At 45.4% G+C, this 22,555-nt stretch overlaps 1 protein-coding gene across 4 annotated transcripts in view; it reads left to right on the top strand.

Moving 5' to 3' along the window:
• The window catches only part of KDM6A (lysine demethylase 6A), a 547,501-nt gene that overhangs the window by 237,575 nt on the left and 287,371 nt on the right, over positions 1-22,555 (top strand). For 3 of the 4 annotated variants that reach the window (XM_033949775.1, XM_033949772.1, XM_033949776.1), the window contains 3 exons: positions 6,633-6,852; positions 7,425-7,559; positions 8,015-8,167. In XM_033949775.1, the coding sequence (XP_033805666.1) occupies positions 6,633-6,852; positions 7,425-7,559; positions 8,015-8,167 (508 nt within the window). The remainder of the gene's footprint in view (positions 1-6,632; positions 6,853-7,424; positions 7,560-8,014; positions 8,168-22,555) is intronic. The other variant, XM_033949774.1, reaches the window with a different exon arrangement.

Raw genomic sequence — 22,555 nt, 5'->3', positions numbered from 1 at the left:
AGGTGCCCAAAGCTACTAAGCAGAAGCACTTGGCCACGAAGGAGCGCGAAGACCGTGCAGGAGGACCCCCTTTCGGTGCGGATCCCTCCATATCGGCTTCGCTTCGATCCCTGCTGGAAGCTCAGTTTGTCGAGCTTATGCAAACTATGGGACCCCGGCTTATCGCCAACATTCAGGGTGAAGTCCGAGCACCGGTCCCTGAGGGCGGTCCGCCCCCTCCCCCTCGCCGTTCGATCTCGCTGCTCGACGAGGGGGATCGGCGGAGGGCGGCGGATGCCTCCAGGAGGGCTTCCCTTCCTGATATGCCACCTTTAGAGCCCATTACTCCTCCACGGCAACAGGGCGCTGGGACGGTCCCTGATATTCGGAGTCCTGGGCATACTGCATCGCAGGAAGAGTTCTTCCGCACTCCATACCAGACTTGGGTGGCGCTGCGTGAGTCCGCATCCTTGCCACCTCTGCGATCCACCGCTTCGAGCCCCATCCATTCCTTAGAGGCTTCGGGGGATCGTGCGATGCACAGAAGTTCTCGCTCCCCATCCCGGCACCGGGAGGGGCATCTTTCTCGTCACTCATCTCGACACTCCTCACGTCATTCGGAAGTGTCCCCACAGAAAAAGATGCAACGTTTGGGATACTCATCGTCCGATGTTTCCCAACCGGAGGGACCAGAGTATGAGGAACCATCTACCTCTTATTCTCCATGCCGGTCTCAGCTCTCCCTAGACCCGGAGGCTTCCACTTCGTCTAGTCCGTCTCGGCGGCCGGCCTTGGCGGACCAATTGTCTTTCTCATCTTTTCTCCGACAGATGGCGGATGACTTAGATGTGACTTTGGATACTGGATCTAAATATTCTAAAGAGTATTTGGATACGATGCATTTGCCTCACCCTCCGGCGGAGACTCTTCGGCTTCCTTTGCATAAATTGCTGGACCAGACTTTCATGCGCTGTTTTGAGACACCGTATTCTATCCCTGCGGTTCCCAGTAAGCTGGATGCTCGATACCGCATCGTTCACCACAAGGGGTTTGAGGGAGCTCAACTTTCTCATCAGTCTCTTCTGGTCGAGTCTTCTCTCAAGCGTTCTCACCCTTCCCAGGTCTACGCTTCTGTGCCTCCGGGCAGGGAGGGGAGAACGATGGACAAGTTTGGTAGACGAGTTTACCAAAATTCGATGATGGCGACTCGAGTGCTCAATTACAATTTTTTCTTCTCTTCCTATTTGGATTTCTTCTTGCCGGTCCTCCGCAAGTTCGTCCCTTTCATCGATGCTGAAGCTCGTTTCCAGTTTGAGGAGGTGGTGGCAACCCTGTCCCAGTTGCGGCTGCAGCTGATGCAATCCTCCTACGATGCCTTCGAGCTCTCGGCACGTGCTGCGGCCTGCTCAGTCGCCATGCGTCGCCTGGCCTGGCTTCGCACTATTGATATGGATCCGAACCTCCAAGACAGATTGGCTAATGTGCCTTGTGCGGGAGCGGATCTGTTCGATGAGTCTATCGAGACTGTCACTAAAAAGCTTTCGGACCACGAGAAGTCTTTTCAATCCATTCTGCGTCCTAAGCCTAAGCCTCAACAGTCTCGTCCATCTAGACCGCCTCAAATCTACCAGAGGCGTTATCAACCAAGACAGGCTCCCCTAGCGAGACAGCCTGCGAAGAGGCAGCCTCCACAGAAGTCTCAGCAGAAGCCTCAGATGCCGGCTGCACCCAAGGCCACTCAGCCCTTTTGACTCTCTTCCAGGGAGCATAACCGACGTTCTGTCTTCCCGTGTTTTTCCCATCGGGGGTCGACTCCACCATTTTTATCATCAATGGGAGTCGATCACCTCGGACCTTTGGGTCCTTACCATCGTAAGAGAGGGATACTCTCTTCATTTCCAACGGGTCCCCCCGGACCACCCGCCAAGAGAGTATCCTTCCAACTCGATGCAGACCGCTCTTCTTCTACAGGAGGCGCAGGCTCTGCTTCGGCTTCGAGCCGTAGAGCCGGTGCCAGTAGATCAGCAAAACCAGGGGTTCTACTCCCGGTATTTCTTGGTTCCGAAGAAGACGGGCGATCTGCGTCCCATTTTGGACCTTCGGGTCCTCAACAAGTTTTTGGTCAAGGAGCGGTTCCGCATGCTGACCCTTGCCTCTCTCTACCCCCTACTCGAGCAGAACGATTGGTTATGCTCTCTGGATCTCAAGGAGGCCTACACTCACATCCCGATACATCCGGCCTCCCGCAAGTTTCTCAGATTTCGGGTGGGACATCTACATCTGCAGTATCGAGTGCTTCCATTCGGCCTTTCCTCGTCTCCCAGAGTCTTCACAAAGTGTCTGGTGGTGGTGGCCGCTGCACTCCGGAACATGGGTCTCCAGGTATTTCCATACCTCGACGACTGGCTCATCAAGGCACCGTCGGCTCCAGAGGTCATTTCGGCGACCTTGACCACAATTTCTTTTCTGCAGAGTCTGGGCTTCGAGATCAACTTCCCCAAATCACATCTTCAGCCCACTCAGTCTCTCCCCTTTATCGGGGCTGTTCTGGATACCATTCAACTTCGAGCATTCCTTCCTCCTCAACGCATGGATGCTCTCCTTCTACTCTGCCAGTCGGTGTCTTCTCGCCCGTCCATTTCGGCGAGACACATGATGGTCCTCTTGGGCCACATGGCCTCTACAGTTCATGTGACGCCTTTTGCCAGACTACATCTCAGAATTCCTCAATGGACCCTGGCATCTCAGTGGACTCAGGTGTCCGACCCGTTGTCCCGTCACATTGTCGTCACTCCTGCTCTACGGCAGTCTCTTCTCTGGTGGATGACCTCTTCGAATCTCTCCAGAGGTTTGCTATTTCACTCTCTTCCCCATCAGAAAGTTCTCACGACCGATTCATCGAACTATGCCTGGGGGGCCCACCTGGATGGCCTACGAACTCAGGGGTTCTGGACCACTACGGAACGACTCCATCAAATCAATCTTCTGGAGCTCAGGGCCATCTTCAATGCTCTCCAAGCTTTTCAGCATCTGCTTCACGACATGGTGGTCCTCATTCGCACAGACAATCAGGTCGCCATGTATTATGTCAACAAACAAGGGGGCACGGGCTCGGCCCCTCTTTGTCAGGAAGCTCTTCGAGTCTGGGATTGGGCGGTTCGCCACAACACCTTCCTCAGAGCTGTCTACATTCAGGGGAAGGACAACGTCTTGGCAGACAAATTGAGTCGTCTTCTCCAACCTCACGAATGGGCTCTCCATTCCAAGCCCCTTCATCAGATATTTGCACAGTGGGGGACACCTCAGATAGACCTCTTTGCAGCCCCCCACAACTTCAAACTGCCTCAGTTTTGCTCCAGGATCTACACTCCTCTCCGCCTCGAGGCAGACGCCTTTCTACTGGAGTGGGGGAATCGCTTCCTTTATGCGTTTCCTCCCTTTCCTCTCATTCAGAAGACTCTGGTCAAGTTAAGATCAGACCATGCCACCATGATCCTGATTGCTCCTCGGTGGCCCAGACAACCTTGGTTCTCCCTTCTACTTCAACTCAGCAGCAGGGAGCCAATTCTTCTTCCAGTGTTTCCTTCACTGCTTACTCAACATCAAGGTTCACTGCTTCATCCCAGCCTGCAGTCTCTCCACCTGACAGCCTGGTTCCTTTCAACATGACCCCTCACCAGTTCTCTCAAGCTGTGAGGGAGGTCTTGGAGGCTTCCAGGAAGCCTGCTACTCGACAATGCTATTCCCAAAAATGGACGAGATTCTCGACCTGGTGTATTTCCAATGCTACAGAACCTCAGAAAGCTTCTCTATCGTCTGTATTGGACTATCTTCTGCACCTGTCCCAGTCTGGTCTCAAGTCTACCTCTATACGAGTCCACCTGAGTGCTATTGCGGCTTTCCATCAGCCTCTACAGGGGAAACCTTTGTCTGCTCATCCTGTGGTTTCCAAATTTATGAAAGGACTTTTTCATGTCAATCCTCCTATCAAACCTCCTCCTGTGGTTTGGGATCTCAATGTTGTCCTGTCTCATCTTATGAAGCCTCCGTTTGAACCTCTCAAAACGGCTCCTCTTAAGTATCTCACCTGGAAGGTGGTTTTCCTGGTGGCCCTCACGTCAGCCCGCTGAGTCAGTGAGCTTCAGGCCCTAGTGGCAGATCCACCCTTCACTGTATTCCATCATGACAAGGTGGTTCTCCGTACTCATCCAAAATTCTTACCTAAAGTGGTCTCTGAATTTCACATCAATCAATCCATCGTGCTTCCAGTGTTTTTTCCAAAGCCTCATTCTCATCCTGGGGAATCTGCTTTGCACACTCTGGACTGTAAACGTGCTCTGGCTTTCTACTTGGATCGCACAAAGCCCCACAGGACTGCACCTCAACTTTTCGTCTCCTTTGATCCAAACAAGTTGGGACGACCTGTATCGAAGCGCACCATCTCTAACTGGATGGCGGCTTGTATCTCTTCCTGCTATGCCCAGGCTGGATTATCCCTTCCCTGTAAGGTCACAGCCCACAAGGTCAGAGCAATGGCAGCCTCTGTAGCCTTCCTCAGATCGACACCGATTGAGGAGATTTGTAAGGCTGCCACTTGGTCCTCAGTTCATACTTTCACCTCTCATTATTGTCTGGATACTTTCTCCAGACGGGATGGACAGTTTGGCCAAACTGTATTACAAAATTTGTTCTCTTAAGTTGCCAACTCTCCCACCATCCCATTGGGGTTAGCTTGGAGGTCACCCACTAGTGAGAATACCTGCCTGCTTGTCCTGGGATAAAGCAATGTTACTTACCGTAACAGTTGTTATCTAGGGACAGCAGGCAGCTATTCTCACGTCCCACCCACCTCCCCTGGGTTGGCTTCTCAGGCTAGCTACCTGAACTGAGGAGACACGCCCGGTACATCGGGCGGGAAGGCACTGGCGCATGCACGGTGCGGGCATCTCGAAACTTCTGAGTTTCTTCAAGCAAGACATGCTTGCAAGATGTCCGTATCGGGGCTCTGTCGGATGACATCACCCACTAGTGAGAATAGCTGCCTGCTGTCCCTGGATAACAACTGTTACGGTAAGTAACATTGCTTTTTCTCATTTCTCTCTCTTCTGCCAGAAGAGTAAGTGAGCTGCAAGCATTGGTAGCAGATTAGATTAGATTTTACAGTATTTCACCACAATAAGGTTGTGCTTCGCACTCATCCCAAATTCCTACCAAAGGTTGTTAACGAATTTCATCTCAATCAATTGATTGTGCTCCCAGTATTTTTTCCAAAGCCTCATTCTCATCCTGGAGAGACGGCAAACGAGCATTAGCTTACTATTTGCAAAGGACTAAATCACATAAATCGTCTCCCCAGCTTTTCATCTCCTTTGATCCTAATAAGTTGGAGCATCTGTTTCCAAGAGACCAATATCCAACTGGTTGGCTTCATGTATCTCATTTTGTTACGCTCAGGCTGGGCTGCAACTGGAGAGTTGAGTCACAGCCTATAAAGTTAGAGCTATGGCAGCTTCAGTAGCTTTCCTCTGTTCCACTCCTATAGAGGAGATCTGCAAAGCTGCCACATGGTGCTCGGTTTATAGCACAAGCAAAATATTTGCCCGATTTTAAAAAAATCATCCGGCAGAAGCCCTGACAGCAGTGACAGGTGAGGTGGCTGCTTCTCCTGTCACTACTGTCAGGGCTCTGCCCCGACTCAATCGCTTTGAGTCAGGAGTTTGCATGCAAATGAGATAGTGAATCACTGTTTTAAAATCGGTCAGGAATCGGCCAACAGCGATGGACTCCCTATATTTAGTGAATCTAGGCCTAAAACATTTGAATTCTTTTTATTTTAAAATTTGTTTTGGAATTGCCACAGTGGATTTTCTTTTTGTCAGGCCTTCCTACTGGATATCTGAAATAAAAAGTGTAAGAGTATTGGGCCAAAATTGGACCATGAGAAAGTAGGATTTTCCATTTCATGTTTTGGTACATTATCATGATACAATAAAACCAAAATGTATCATTTTTAAAAGAAAATTACTGAATAGATTTGGTTTTACTTAATTAAAGTAAATATGAGAATACAGAGCCTCTGTTTTCTTCCAAATCTAATAGTGACTTTAGAGCTCCATTATTTGTAATGTCTTAAAATATGTTTCTGATTAAGCACTTCCATATTTCTTTCCTTCCCAGACCTCAGGTTAATAAGTGTGACTGTGGGTGTCTCTTCAAAAACAAGTGTAAAAGATTTGAAGTAGTACTTAATTCAGGGAAGATACATTGTAGTATTTAGCTCAAACTTTTCCAGTGGAATTAGTCAAAATATATTCAGATATACAGTAGTAGGTATTTCCCTGTCACCAGAGAACTTACAATGTAAGTTTATACATAAGGCATTGGAGGCTAAAGTGACTTGCCCAAGGCCACAGGGATTGTCAATGTGATTTGGACCCTGGTTTCTTTCACAGCCTGCTACACTAACTACTAAGCTACTCCTCCGTTTAGCATTCCTGTGTTGATAGGTTGTTATGGGATGTAATTTTATATACTTCAGCTTAACTTTGTCTTTTTTCTGTTATGCCTCCTGTTTTGTGTATATGAAAGTTATATTTAATGTAAAAATGTGTTTCAATTACCCGTTTATTTCATGAGTGGTTTTCTTCCCCCAGTGTGCTGTACCAGCAGCAGAATCAGCCAATGGACGCTTTACAGGCCTATATTTGTGCTGTTCAGTTGGACCATGGCCATGCTTCAGCCTGGATGGACCTAGGCACGCTCTATGAGTCCTGCAACCAGCCTCAGGATGCCATTAAATGCTACTTAAATGCAACTAGGAGCAAAAATTGTAGTAATACCTCTGCACTTGCAGCACGGATTAAATATTTACAGGTAAAATTCATACAACTTTAAGAATAAGGACAGAGATCTTACTAGTGACCACAGCATTGGGTGGGGGGGTGGAGGAGAAGAAATTTTTTTAAAAAAAGTTGGTGTGTAGATATCATATTCTGTTTAATGTTTCCATGCGTATTGTAAATATCATAATTTGTGATATCATTTTACATTTAAAGTGTCTATTTAGATACAGAGTATCCCATCAGTTCAATTAATACATTTTAATTTGCATAACTTTTTTTTTCTCTGTGTGCTGTCTTACATTTTTAAGTTTTCATAGCATTTAGAAAATGGTAAATCAAACAAGTGCTTATCACTCTTGTTTGTCAGCTTCATAAAAATATCATTAAACCACTGACAGCAGAGCTTGACGTTATTCTGATTCTCACAAAGGTTTATTTTCTGGTTACCCTCTTTCTTAGTGCAGTAACTTTCTGAAAACTCCCAAATTGAAATCTATTTGCTCTTTAAAATATAATTAGCTGCAACATTTAGGAAGATTTAGTGGACTTGCTCTTACTAAAGTAGGCTTGTGTTAAATTTGCTTTTTACATAATTTTTCCTAGGCTCAGTTGTGTAACCTTCCACAAGGTAGTCTACAGAATAAAACTAAATTACTTCCTAGTATTGAGGAGGCATGGAGCCTACCAATCCCCGCAGAGCTTACCTCCAGGCAGGGTGCCATGAACTCAGCACAGCAGGTGAGAAGTTGGGTTATGTTCTACAGGTGCCCAGCTTTTAAGGGTTTTTTCAGTCTTTAGTGTCAAGCTTATTTTACTTGAGCTTAGGATTGGCTTTCATTAATATAAATACTTGCCTTCATAAAAAAAAAAAAAATTGCAAAGGGATTCAAGAAAAATTTCCCCTTAAGATGGGAGACAATTTTGGGTACCAATTAAGAACCTTTGTGGATTTTCATGTTTTCAAACAAATGTCATGTTTACATAATGTGTTCATTATTTAAAAGAAGGGAAAGCGCATGTTTTTACATTGATGATCTTTCTGATACTGATATTCAGTAACTGAGATCAGTTTCTAGAGAGCCACCTAGCTTTGTTATAGCTGCAACTGGAAAAAGTTATATAGTGTAAAGGAGAGCATTTAAAAATACAGATGCATAAGTTTTTTGTATTTTTCCTCCTTATATGATCCTTAGGCTTGTAAACCTCATCAAAATACTGAACCTGTGCTTGGCCTCAGTCAGACAGCAGTTTCACAACCGTCCTTGCCACTACATATGATTCCTTCTAGTCAAGTAGATGACCTGTCCAGTCCTGCCAAGAGGAAAAGAACAGCTAGTCCAGCAAAGGTATATTTTTGATAAAGAGAATATTCAGCTAAAAATAATTTTTTTTAATGTGTAAAAGTCATACATGAATTCTGTTTTTACTATATTATTCTGTCACTGGTGGGCAGACTTGATATGTTCTTATATTATGGGTAATAACGGTACATGTTCTTTTGTCTCCTGTCAGATTCTGCAATCATAACACAGTAACAGCACATACTAATACTTTCCATTTACTGGCATGTTTGTTTAATGAAATTTGATTACCGTATCTACTCGAATATAAACCAAGATTTGTGGGCCCAAAAATGGGGTTCTCCATTTATATTCGGGTCAGTGCCCATGTGCCCCCTTCCCAAACCTATTCTAGGCCTCCAGTGGGCCTGCCTTAAGACCTGGTAGTTGTACGGTGGGCAAAACAGGAGGGATCTCTCCCGCCTCATCTCTTAACTGATTAACAATTTCCTTCTCGATTAGTAAAAATGTTACTTTTAAAATCTCTAGTGGTCAAGTGGTGAATCGGGGCAGGAGCAATCTTCCTACGTTCTTGCCCCATGCAGAGCCGCTATCTGAATGGCTGCCGCTAGTATGCTAGACTTTGCAGATACTCTCCCACAGGAGTAGGCTACTGAACTTCACCAGTTGGCCAAAAGGCAGGAGGAGTGTCAAAAATATTTGGCCAGGTGTGAATATGACTCTTTTGAAATTGCATCAGGGCTTTTGAGTGTGGAAATGTGCAGATTCTCATGACTGTCTCTGACCTTCAATCCGTGGTTCAGGAGAGGTTAGGGAACATTCCCTGCTGGACAAAGTCTTTTTGATGACAAGTTAGAGAAGGTTGCTGACCTCAAGAAACACACTGATATCATCCAATCCCTATACCAGTGGCCACCTTCTGCAGCTACCTCTGCTAGGAGGTTTTCTCAAGGCTTAAGTTTACTTCCTGTCCCCAGCAGCAGGCCCAATGCCCTCTTGCCTGCTAGCCCCATTTACAGGTCAAAACCTGTTCGCTAGGCAGAAGTGTGTGTGTGTGTGTGTGGGGGGGGGGGGGGGGGCGAGCTTTTGACTGACTCCAGTCAAAGTATCTATTCTGGGGAGGAGAAGAGTGCATGTCTGGTATGACCAGAGGTGCTTGGTAACCTTTGTGACCATTGTAAACTTTTTCCCAGGGAATCTCTTCAGTGGCCCACTGATGTCATCATGGCAGGCCATCTGTTGTGAATAAAAGTTGGCAACTCCTTGCAATGCAGTCACAGGGCATGGCCAAAGGGGCATGCCCTAAGGGGCACACCAGACCCCTTTGGAGTCCCAGTGGAGCCATAGTGGCCTGGAGACTTCGTTGAAGCTGGGAGTTTGGCCACTGTGGGCAAACAAAAGCCAAGACTAAACATCAGACAGTGAGTACTCCTGTTCAGGTTTAGACAGTGAGTATGCCTGTTACTCCAGGTACAATAGAGAGACATTTAGTTCTTATTAATAAAGATCTTCTAATTGTGGACTTAGAGATTCAGGTGCCTCCTTAAGTTCTACTGTTTCCCTTCCGTCTCCCTTGGAAGGTTTATCCTATAAGGGGTATTGTCCTGATAAGGGAAGTATGGCATTGCCCCACTTCACTGCTAGACCACCAGGTTTTAAAAGTAAAGTATGGAGAGGTCCGGGAGGCAGGGGTGGTTCAGACTCGGTCCTAAGTAAGATGTGGAGAGGTCCAGAAGGGTTGGGGGGGGGGGGGGGGTCAGAGACAGCCTTCAAGTTATTTGAAAATTTTGAGGAAGTGACATCACCGATGTGACCAGACGCTCAGGTTTGAAGCTCCTTAGGGGCCGATGTAATTTTAGCATACAATACCCGCTCTAAGAGCTCTTGAACTCCCGATTGAGAACATAAGAACTGCCTTCTCCGGATCAGACCCATGGTCCTTCGAGTCCGGTGATCCGCACACATGGAGGCCCAGTCAGGTGTACACTTGATGTAGTTTCAGTCACCCATATCCCTCTATGCCTCTAGTAAGGAGATGTGCATCTAATTTACTTTTGAATCCTAGAATTGTGGATTCTGTAATAACCTCTGGGAGAGCATTCCAGGTGTCCACCACTCGCTGCGTGAAGCAGAACTTCCTGACATTTGTCCTGGACTTGTCACCCCTTAGCTTCAGTCCATGTCCTCTTGTCCATGTCACGTTGGACAATGTAAATAATTTATTTTCCTGTTCTATTTTGTCGATGCCTTTCAGTATTTTGAAAGTCTCAATCGTGTCCCCTCGCAGTCTCTTCTTCTCATAGAAACATAGAAAAATGACGGCAGAAAAGGGCCAAAGCCCATCAAGTCTGCCCACTCTATTGACTCTTCTCTTTGATTTTGCTCACCACCCCCTGCCCTTACCTCATTAGAGATTCCACATGAATATCCCATTTATTTTTGAAATCTGATACGCTGTTGGCCTCAATCACCTGCCGTGGGAGTTCATTCCAATGATCGACCACCCTCTCAGTGAAGAAATACTTTCTGGAGTCACCATGAAATTTCCCTCCCCTGATTTTCAGCGGATTCCCTCTGGTGGAAGAAGGTCCTATAAGACGGAAGATATCCTCTTCCATCTCGATATGACCCGTGATATATTTAAATGTCTCGATCATGTCCCCTCTCTCTCTTCGTTCTTCAAGTGAGTACAGCTGCAATTTATTCAGCCTTACTTCATACGGAAGATCTTTGAGCCCCGAGACCATCCTGGTGGCCATCCGCTGAACTGACTCCATTCTCAGCACATCTTTCTGGTAATGTGGTCTCCAGAATTGAACACAATATTCCAAATGAGGTCTCACCATGGATCTGTACAGTGGCATTATGACCTCTGGCATCCTGCTGATAAAACCTCTACGGATACAACCCAGTGAGAAAACTCCCAGTTTCTTTAGTCGTTCTTCATATTCCAAGTTCTCCATACCATTTATTAGCTTCGTTGCTCACCCTCCTGTGAAAGGCAGCATGACAACCTGGCACAAGTTGGAAGCCTATAAATTCGCCAAGAGTAAAACCTGAGCATCTCCTGATCCCTCTGCGGCAGGAAGTAAGATGGCAGTGGTGCGGTCAGACACGCGGAGGCAATGCGGAGAGAGGGCCGGAGGATGGGATGTCAGCCAAGGCAGCGCTGGAGAGTATATTGGAGCTGATGAAAAAGATCAAATCGGAATTGCTTTCTTTCCGGATGGACATCACCCGGGTGGTGCCCAATTTGAGATAGGAGCTGGTTGACCTCAGCACAAAGCAGGAAGAGATGGTGGGTAGGTTGGATTCTGTAGATGAGGACCTGATTGATTCGCAGCAACAGTTGGTCAGCTTGGTGAAGGCGGAAGAGGTCCTCTTAGATAAGATAGAGGACCTCGAGAACAGGTCCCACAGGTGTAATTTGAGACTGCGAGGACTCCTGGAGGATGAGGTACACTGTAATGTGCAGAGAGTTGACTCAGGACATTTGCATGGACCTCTTGAGGTTGGCATGTGGAGAAGGCAATGTGCCCTCAGAGATTGGGCTGGAGCGGGCGCAACGAGCATTGAGACGTCCGCCCAACAATAAGCCCAAGGATATTGTGCTGTGTCTCCAAAGCTTCAGGTTGAAGGAAGACATATTTCATGCGGCCCATAAGCAGGGCACTTACAAGTGGCATGGGATAATGGTGGACATATATCAAGACTTGGCAGCTGCAACGCTGCGGAAATGCAGAGACATACAAGGGGTTACCAGATACTTGCAGCAGGAAGGACACCGTAACCGGTGGCAACACCTGTTTGCATGGGTGTTGACAGTGGGGGAGGGGGGTTGTCACCAGGCGGGTAGCAACCCCCATGGAAACTTGGGCTACGCTGCGCACACTAAAGACTGATAACCTGCCGTCAGAGGCTGAAATGACTTAGGGAGCCAGGTCCATGGAGCAGCCTGGGCCTCAATGGAAGCAACAACGGAGCAATGAGCGTGAGCAGCGACTGCTAGCATGATTTTGCATAGGAAGTTTTAATGGGACTCTTTTTGATTGCCACAGTTGCTGCAGGCGGTAGTTTGATGAAGCTGCCTGTAGTGGTTTATTTGGTTGCCTGTTGTGTGAGTGAGAGGAGTGTTGAGCGGGGAGGGGGGGAGTAATATGCATTCACGGGAGGGGATGGGGGGTTGGTTTGTACAGATTTAGGGTGAGGATTGAGATTTCTGGGAAGATGATGATGGGAGAGAGAAGCTGATATGCACGGACGGGGAGAGGGACCTTGGGGTGATAGTGTCCGAAGATCTAAAGGTGAAAAAACAGTGTAACAAGGCAGTGGCTGCTGCCAGAAGGATGCTGGGCTGTATAAAGAGAGGTGTAGTCAGTAGAAGGAAGAAGGTGTTGATGCCCCTGTACAGGTCATTGGTAAAGCCCCACTTGGAGTATTGTGTTCAATTTTGGAGACCGTATCTGGCGAAGGACGTAAGAAGACTTGAGGCGGTCCAGAGGAGGGCGACGAAAATGATAGGAGGCTTGCGCCAGAAGACGTATGAGGAGAGACTGGAAGCCCTGAATATGTATACCCTAGAGGAAAGGAGAGACAGGGGAGATATGAGTCAGACGTTCAAATACTTGAAGGGTATTAACGTAGAACAAAATCTTTTTCAGAGAAAGGAAAATGGTAAAACCAGAGGACATAATTTGAGGTTGAGGGGTGGTAGATTTAAAGGCAATGTTAGGAAATTCTACTTTACGGAGAGGGTGGTGGATGCCTGGAATGCGCTCCCGAGAGAGGTGGTGGAGAGTAAAACTGTGACTGAGTTCAAAGAAGCGTGGGATGAACACAAAGGATCTAGAATCAGAAAATAAGATTAAATATTGAATTAAGGCCAGTACTGGGCAGACTTGCACGGTCTGTGTCTGTATATGGCCGTTTGGTGGAGGATGGGCTGGGTGGGTGTAGATGGGCTGGAGTAATTCTTAACAGAGATTTTGGCAGTTGGAACCCAAGCACAGTACCGGGTAAAGCTAAGAAGAAAAAATTTAAATTTAAATTGAATCAGGTTGGGCAGACTGGATGGACCATTCGGGTCTTTATCTGCCATCAACTACTATGTTACTATGTTTGGGAGGGGTTGGTAGAAGTAACGTGTTGCCCTGGGGGTCTTTTTCAACTGGCGGGGCTTTCTTTATTGGGGACCTCTGTTCCCCTATGGGAGTTCTATGGTGGGGAGGGGGTTAGGTGGGGGGGGGGGAATTGGGAGAGGGCTTGTTGGGGGTTTAAGTGAGGGTAGAGTGGGAATGCTATCTTTGCCTACTTGAGCAGGGTTATTGGGATGGTGAGAAGGGGTGAGGGCTATACAACAGAGCCCTGCTCTAAAAGCTCCAGGGACAGATGGATTCTTTATCAAATTTTATAAACTTATAGGGGAGGCTATAGCTGAGCTGTTGATGAGTATGCCTCAGGGTCTGAATGAGGCCAGTATTCTGGTTTTCCCAAAGCCTGGGCAGGACCCCCTGTCGCCATCCTCCTATTGCCCTATTATTAAATACTGAGATGAAGTTATTGGCCAAGTGGATCCGGAGGAATTTTAGTTGGCTGCATTTGTGGATGATTTGTTGGTTCATTTGTAAGATCCTTGGGCATACCTAGGGGACCTTTTGGAACTTTTTCATGAATAAGGCACTTATGTGGGTTTGCGAATTGACAGGGATAAATCGGAGACTCTTCCTTCTTCTGGGATAGTTAAGCAGCTTTGGAGGTCGGGATTTCCTCTTAAATGGGTGGCTGGAGTATTCAAGTATTTGGGTTTCCAGTTGGGAATGGATGCACAGTTGCTTTACTCCAACAATATTCCACTCTTGCATTAATGTACGGAGAAGATCTTAGATGGGTGGAAGCTGCTGCCACTTTCTTTAATGGGACATATTTGTTTGAGTCGAATGATGGTGCTGCCTAAATGGTTATATGTCTTGTAGACTTTACCTTTGAAGCTGCTGGTCCGGGACATAAGTTTTAGAGGGGCGGTTCTCAAGATTTTGCTGGGCGGGTAAGAAGCCAAAAATTAAATTTGCCACTTTGCGGGGCGGGTGGAGTATGGGGGGCTTGGGGTTACACAATATTAAACTGTTTAATTATGTTTATCTCTTCCGCCATATAGGGGATTGAGTCCTCTCCTCTAGTTGCTATACCCCGGTGCAGTTGGAACAAGCCTATTTTGCTCCGCATCACATGTTTGCGTTGTTGCATCTGTTCCATGTGCACACGCCTAGGTGGTTGCGGTATAGTGTGTTATTGCAGCCTTTTCAGGGGATCTGGCGATGGCTGATTCGATTCCTGGGGGAAGACTCCAGGGTTACTGATCTCGTGCCCCTCTGTGGGAATGTTTCTTTTAGTCCGGGTCTGGAGAATAAAGTGTTTGGGGATTGGGCATTACTGGGGCTGGAGCACTTGATCCAGGAGGATAGGGAGCTTTTGAGTTTTTAAGTTATTCAGAATCGGGTGGGATCTCAGTGGGGTACCCGATTTCCTTATTGCCAGCTACGTCATTTTGCTTCTTTAAAGAAGTTGCGATTGAGTACGCATGTGAGGGATACTTTGTCAATTGTTTGCTCCGGAGGGTGAGGACCAGTATTCGGTGTCTACTCTATCAGTTATTGAGCGGGTTGCTACCTAGTAGGGATCTCAGTGGTTATAGGACTCTTTGGGGAGACCAATCTGGGCCTTGATCTGTCGCAGTGGGATCTTCATGTGAATATATGGGGCCTTTCTGCCTTGACACAGTGTGCTTGGTTGCGGGAATGTTATTATAGAGTGCTGTTGAGAGGTTATTTCACTCAGCATCAACTATATCACAGTGGGGTTATAGATTCTGACTTGTGTTTGAAATATGGGGAAGCCAGCAATACCTTAGAGCATGCCTTTTGGGCCTGTCCCCTCATTCGACAATATTGACGGCGAGTGGTGGGCTTTATGCGATGGGTAACCACGAGAACTATTGAGGGTAATGTCTCTTAGCTGGTCTTGGATGTCTCAAGGGCATTCGGGACTTTGGGTGCAGCCTCCACTCTGCTCTGTCGCAAAATGAGTTTGGTGGCCCGTAAGTGCATTTTGCAAAGTTGGTTAGACATTCCTTCATATTGGCACTGGCGTAATTTGCTTCATCAGCTGGCCAGTTGGGAAGTGAGGGATGTTCACAGGAAGTGGAAAGGACGACAGCACTTCTTGAAAACTTGGAGGTCTTACTTGGGTCAGTTGCATCCCTGGGGATGTAGTATTATGTTGAATTAACTCGGCCGAGCTATTGCGAATTTAGAGTTCTGCTCAGTGAGTGGTGTGCTGGGTGGGGATGGGGACGTGGGGATTGGGGGCTCTATATCAAAATGTTGATGACTGGATTTCTGGTGTATACATTGTATTGTGGATGTATTTTGGTTATATTGTTCAATTTAGCTGTGTTGCCGATGTGTGGTATCTGCATCAATAAAAATTGTTTGGAGAAAAAAAAAAGTTTTTTTTCAGATTTTTCATATTAGCAAGCCGGCTTTGCACCTAACCCGTGTGAATATGGAGGGAGGAGTGCAAACTTTCAAAATGGACCAAAAATTTTCCTTTATGGATTTATCTGTAAAGAAAGTGGAAACCTATTTTGGGATCTTGCAGTTGGTAGGAACTTCCAGTATTAAGAAAGTCTCCTTATACACAGGGAACTTTGAGCTATTAGAAAATTAAGCTTGGTCTCTCAACCTTAGATTTCTTAATTTTCCTATTTGTCCATTACTTTCTGGTGAAATTTTGCTGAGGAAATATTTTAAAGTGTTGACATTGTCTGATGAAAAATCAATTGTGATTTCTAATTGCTTCTTACCTGTCTGAGAAGATTGTTCAAAACAATCAGAGGGGGGAGTATATGGTTCTCAGTTAGATAAGATTATGAAGTCTTACTTTAAGAAAAGAGTTTTTTTATTTTGTGGAGGTAAGCTTTGGATCTTTCCAGATGTCTCCAGAGCAACGCAAGTTAGGCAAAAACAATTTCTTCATGTTCTCTCAGTTTTCGCATTTAGAATATTGTGTACAATTCTGGAGGCTGCACCTTCAATAAAAGGATGAAGTCGGTCCAGAGGAAGGATACTAAAATGGTGCGTGGTCTTTGTCATAAGGCAAATGGGGACAGACTTAAAGATCTCTATCTGTATACTTTGGTTAAATGCTCATGAGTCGAGTCTCTTTCATTTGAAAGGAAGCTGTAGAATGAGAGGGCATAGGATGAAGTTAAGAGGTGATAGGCTCAGAAGTAGTATAAGGAAATCCTTTTTTACAGAAAGGATGGTAATTTATTATTATTTTAAAATTTATATACCGTTTAAACTTAAACGGTTTACATACGTTACATACATAATTCAATAAAACAATTAAAATCAAACAAACATTAACTTATAATCATCAGAAAATCATGTAAAGTGCCCATCAAAAGAACAACCTCAAAGATCAGTTCCTAGAAAAATGCATTAACAAATAACTGCGTGGATCGGTCTGTTATAAGAGGTGGTGGAGACAGAGACTGTCTGAATTTAAGAAAGCTTGGGATAGGCACATGGGATCTCTTAGAGAGAGGAAGAGATAATGGTTACTGTGGATGGGCCATTTGGCCTTTATCTGTCATCATGTTTCTATGCTTCAGCCACCATGCTGTGAGGTCTTCAGTTTGTCTGTAAATAGTGGGTCCACTGACCTGATTGAGAACAGGGCAGTCTGTTGTTCATCAATTTGAATTTTGAACTCATTTTCCCTTCTCGTCCCGGCGAGTTCTTTTCCTGTCCCTGCCCTATTCCTGTAAGCTCTGTCCTCATCTGCACAAGCCTCAAACACTTTACGATCATAAATGTTCAAGGCTTGTGCAATTAAGGCAGAGTTTAAAGAAGTGGGACAGTGTCAAAACTCACAGTAATGGAGAAAAATTTGTCCCCATGTCATTCTCTATTATAGGCCCTGAACAAATAATTGGTAAAAGAAATGTTTAAGATGGCTTACATTGGCACCCTTCTCCCTGTGATTAAGGAAAATTATTGGCTATGCTCTCTGGACTTGAAGGATATATATACCCACATCCAGGTTAGTCCCTACTAGAAATCTGAAATACCTCCAGTGACTGGGAAGCATCACTTTCAGTACCGTATCTTCCATTTGGCCTTTTTCCCTATGAGGAAGATTGACTAGTCAAGAGTATGTCATAGGAGGGTGCTCAAGAATCAATACAGAGAACTATAACATAACATTGTGCTTATTGACCAAGTAACCAGAAGTTCAACGCAGTTTACAAAAAGTTATAAAAGTAAACATGTTACATGAAATAAGATGATTCATTAAACAGTCAAATATTTAGGAAAAGATAGGTCTTCAGTTGTTTTCTAAAATGGCCATAGGAATGGGTAGTAAGCATCAATATTTGGAATTCGTTGTCATGAAGAGCTGCATGAGATGCCAAAGTATGATTTAGAAATTTCTTACTCCTGCAACCCTGTACAGGTGGAAAATTAAACAAAAGATGAGTTCTAATACTATGTCTGTATGATGCTAAAGAAAATCTATTGACTAAGTAAGAAGGAGCTGTACCATAAACAGCCTTGTAACAGAAACAGCCTAGTTTAAACAATACCCGGGCCTCCATTGGCAGCCAATGCAATTCGCAATAAAAGGGTGTAACATGATCAAATTTCTTCAGGCCATAAATCATTCTGACCGCTGTATTCTGTATTATTGTTAGTCTTGCTAATTCTTTCTTGGTGACTGTTGGATAATAATACAATAATCGAGAAACTATTAGAGTGTTGGAGTTGCTAGGTTTTGTGATCAATTGCCCAAAGTCCCATTTCCAGCCAGTTCAACAATTGGAGTACATGGGAGCCCTGGTAGACACAGTGTGTACATTCCTTCCTCTATTAGGGTTGAGTGACTATTCACTGACCACTTCACAGCAGCCAACAAGTATTAGCTTTGTCAAATGTTGAAATTTCTAGGCCACATGGCCTCAACAATGCATGTTATATCCTTGTTATGTCTCCATTTCAGGAGAGCCCAATGGTTCCTAGCCACTGGGAATCTATGTCATGGCATAACTCAAGCAATCACTCTGCTGATGGCTAATTTCATCCTGGGACTACCATTCCAAATTCCACCACACCAAAAGATCTTGACCACAGATGCATCCATCCTGAGCTGAGAGGGCTCATGTAGAAGGACTCCACACTTAGGGAACTTAGTCCTCCCACAAGCAGTCTCTTCACATGTATTCCCTGGAACTGCTGGTAATACGGAATGCTAAAAGATCAGCTAATGCATTAAATTATTCTAATTCAAACAGGTTGCAATGTATTATATACACAAGCAGGGGTGTATGGGCTCCTAACTCTTGGGTAAGGAAACAATTCAGATGAGGCAATGGGCTCTCAAGTACAGCATGGTACTCAGAGCAACATACCTGGTTGGAAAGAGCTACTAACAGACAGGCTGAGCGGGATCATGCAACCATATGAGTGGTTTCTCCGTATGAATGTAGCCAAAGGGATCTTCCATTCTTGGGGGCACTCCCTTGATGGATCTCTTTGCCAATCATCTTAACAACAAAGTTCCTCAGTACTGCTCCAAACTCAAGTCACATGACAGGCTAGAATTGGATACCTTCCTCCTGCATTTTTTTTTGTGGGGGAGGGAGGTATCTGTAAAGATGTGCCTCCGCATTGTAATCTTTGGTGTTTACAAGTGTGTGTGTTTTTGGCTAGTCTATTGCGAGTGTGGAAGAGGTAATGGGCTTAATCTTAAGAGGACCAGTGGGAAGTAAATTAATGACAATGATAGCCAATAATGGTTGCACGGGATCTCTCCCGTTGTGTCAGGAAGTCAAAAAAATCTGGACTTGAGCGACAGCTCGCAATCTATTCTTGAAGACGGTCTACATTCAAGGGGAGAAGAATTCCCTAGCAGACAACCTCAGCAGAATTCTTCAACCTCACGAACGGACTCTCGACTCTGCAACTCTCCAGTCCATCTTTGATCAATGGGGCACTCCTCAAGTGGACTTGTTTGTGGCTCCTCACAATCACAAGCTGCCCCAGTTTTGTTCTTTCCTCTCTATCTGGCAGCAGATGCCTTTATCCTGGATTGGACGTTCTGTTTCTATATGCATTCCCTCCACTTTCTCTCATGTTGCGAACCTTATTCAAGGTCAAGATGGAAGCAGCCACCATGATTCTAATTGCTCCACGGTGGCCCAGACAACATTGGTTCTCTCTTCTCCTTCAACTCAGCTCCAGGGAGCCCATTCCTCTTCCAATATTACTCTGCTCACTCAGAATCAGGAATCGCTTCTGCATCCCAACCTGCAATCTCTACACCTGACAGCTTGGTTTCTCTCGGACTGAATTCATCTGTCTTATGTCTTTCTGGGCCTGTTCGTCAAATTCTGATGCATCTAGGAAACCAGCCACTCGGCAATGTTACCAACAAAAGTGGACTAGATTTTCTTCCTGGTGTCTTCTTCATCATCACGATCCAACATCCTTGGCAGTGGAATTGGTGTTGGACTATAGAAACATAGAAACATAGAAAGATGACGGCAGAAAAGGGCTATAGCCCATCAAGTCTGCCCACTCTACTGTCCCACCCCATTAAGTCAGAGTGCTGCTCGACCCACTTAGAGATCCCACGTGGATGTCCCATTTATTCTTAAAGTCGAGCACGCTAGTGGCCTTGATCACCTGCACCGGTAGTTTGTTCCAGTGATCCACCACCCTTTCTGTAAAGAAATACTTCCTGGTGTCACCACCAAATCTCCCTCCTCTGAGTTTGAGCGAGTGCCCCCTTGTGACTGAAGGTCCCTTAGGAAAGAATATGTCATTCCTAAGGGACCTTCAGTCACAAGGGGGAACCCGCTCAAACTCAGAGGAGGGAGATTTGGTGGTGACACCAGGAAGTATTTCTTTACAGACTATCTTCTTCATCTGTCTAACAATGATCTCAAATCTACATCTATCAGAGTCCATCTCAATGCTATTACTGCTTTTCACATGCCAGTTGAGGGAAAACCTCTCACTGCTCAACCTTTGGTTTCCAGGTTCATGAAGGGGCTTTTCAATGTTAAACCACCTCTCAAGCCTCCACCTGTCATCTGGGACCTTAATATGGTTCTTTCCAGTTTGATGAAGCCACCATTTGAATCAATGGTCACAGCTCATCTCAAGTTTCTTACCTGGAAAGTGGTCTTCCTTATTGCTCTCACCTCTGCCAGGAGGATTAGTGAGTTACAAGCATTGGTAACAGATCCACCTTTCACAGTTTTTCATCATGACAAGGTGGTTCTGCGTACACATCCAAAGTTTCTTCCAAAAGTTGTCACTGAATTTCATCTCAATCAGTCAGTTGTTCTACCAGTGTTTTTTCCTAAACCTCATTCTCATGCTGGAGAAACTGCTTTGCATACTTTGGACTGTAAGCGGGCTTTGGCCTACTACATTGACCGGACAAAGCCACAACGAACATCTCCCCAACATTTCATCTCTTTTGATACAAACAAGTTAGGGCATCCTGTATCCAAGAGAACGATTTTCAGCTGGCTGGCTGCTTGCATTTCGTTCTGCTATGCTCAGACTGGACTGGCACTGGAGAGTCATGTCACAGCCCACAAAGTTAGAGCTATGGCAGCTTCTATGGCTTTCCTTAGATCTACGCCCATTGAGGAAATCTGTAAAACTGCCACCTGGTCCTCAGTTCATACATTCACTTCTCACTTTTGTCTGGAATCTTTCTCCAGATGGGATGGGCACTTTGGGAAATCTGTATTACAAAATTTAATTTCTTAGGCCAACACTCCCACCATCCCATCTCTGTTAGCTTGGAGGTCATCCATTCGTGAAAATATTCTGCCTGCTTGTCCTGGGATACCGTAACAGGTATTATCCAGGGACAGCAGGCAGATATTCTCACATCCCACCCACCTCCCCGGATTGGCTTCTTAGCTGGCTTATCTAACTGAGGGACCGCGCGCTGTATGTCGGGTGGGAAAGCACTTGCACATGTGCAGTTCGGGCTATCGCAAACTTTCTAAAGACTTAAAGTGGTGATGCACTTTTAAAGTGGTCCTTTCCGGGGCTCCGTCAGTGACATCACCCATTCATGAGAATATCAGCCTGCTGTCCCTGGATAACACCTGCTACGGTAAGTAACTGTGCTATTTTGTCTATACTCTCCCTTCACAAGTTGAGAGAATTCTTTTCCTAGGTCAGGGTCATTTGGGTGGGCATTTGGCGGGCGATAGTCTGCTTTTCCGCAAGGGTTATGTTGTGAGGAAGAAGTGCATCATGAATCACTGCTTCAGGACTCCCCACCCACCTATGGTATTGGCGCTATAAGTTCCATCTTTTAATGGTGTGGGAATCTGTCGGCTCAGTTCTTGCGACAGCGAAGCAAGATTTTCTTGTCTGTTTGGGCATCTTATTTGGACACCTTACCCCCTATGATTAAAAGTCAAGTGGTCAACAGGTTGCAGAAGCCAGTGGCCCCCTTTTGCCAGTTGCCTGAGGAAGGGATAGCGGGGGGGGGGGGGGTTGTCTGTCGGGGGGGGGGGGGGGGGGGAGATGCAGAATAGTCATGTCTGGGTTATAAGAATCCAAGCCAAGACTGATTGTCATCACTTGTTTTCATGTTTTCACTGTTAGTTGTTTGCATTTGCGTATATTGGAAAATGCTGTATCTCCTGGTTTTTCTGTACTTTGCTTATTTTAATAAACAGTTTTGAAAAAGAAAATATTTTGTAGAGATAGGCTTAATATTATAGAGGTGCAATACTTAGAAGAAAGATACACCATACATTTGCTTGGTACTAAAGTACAAAAAGATATTCTATTATAGAGTTGCTGTGTGTGTAGAACAGAGAGAGACACTGGTTTACCTGCATGAATGTGTGTGTGTCTTGGGCCTGGATAGTGAATGTATGGGTGTGAATAGGCAGAAAAGGAGAAAGAGGTAAAGAGAGAGATCAGAAAAAGATGAGGCAGCCAGAGAGAAGGGGTAGGGCTTTTAACTTGTATTTATAAGTCTGAGAATTTTTCTAAAAATAGCATATATTAAGTATGTATTTTCTAGTGTCTTTCTGTTCATAATTTGGAAAATGTTTGAAACAATTGTAAGCTTAATTGACAAGGAAGGTATGACACTTACAAGAATGGTAGATGTAATCAGTGTCTGACATCTTTTGTTCCATTCAAGTACTTGTAGTTAACATATCTCCCAGGCTGGCTAGATACTTGTATGTGGGTTCTGTGTAGGAACTTTTAGAGTCTATCTGCATCAACATTCCAGAATCAGATCGATATAATGTCACATAGGCCTTTGCTGTCATTGGTTAGACCAGTGTCCCGCAAACGTTTTTGAGCGGGGGCACAGTAC

Source organism: Geotrypetes seraphini, chromosome 6 (assembly GCF_902459505.1).
Source record: "Geotrypetes seraphini chromosome 6, aGeoSer1.1, whole genome shotgun sequence".
NCBI classification, from domain to species: Eukaryota; Metazoa; Chordata; class Amphibia; order Gymnophiona; family Dermophiidae; genus Geotrypetes; species Geotrypetes seraphini.
Note: the sequence above shows the minus strand (reverse complement) of the source record. Positions and strands in the feature narration are given on the sequence as shown.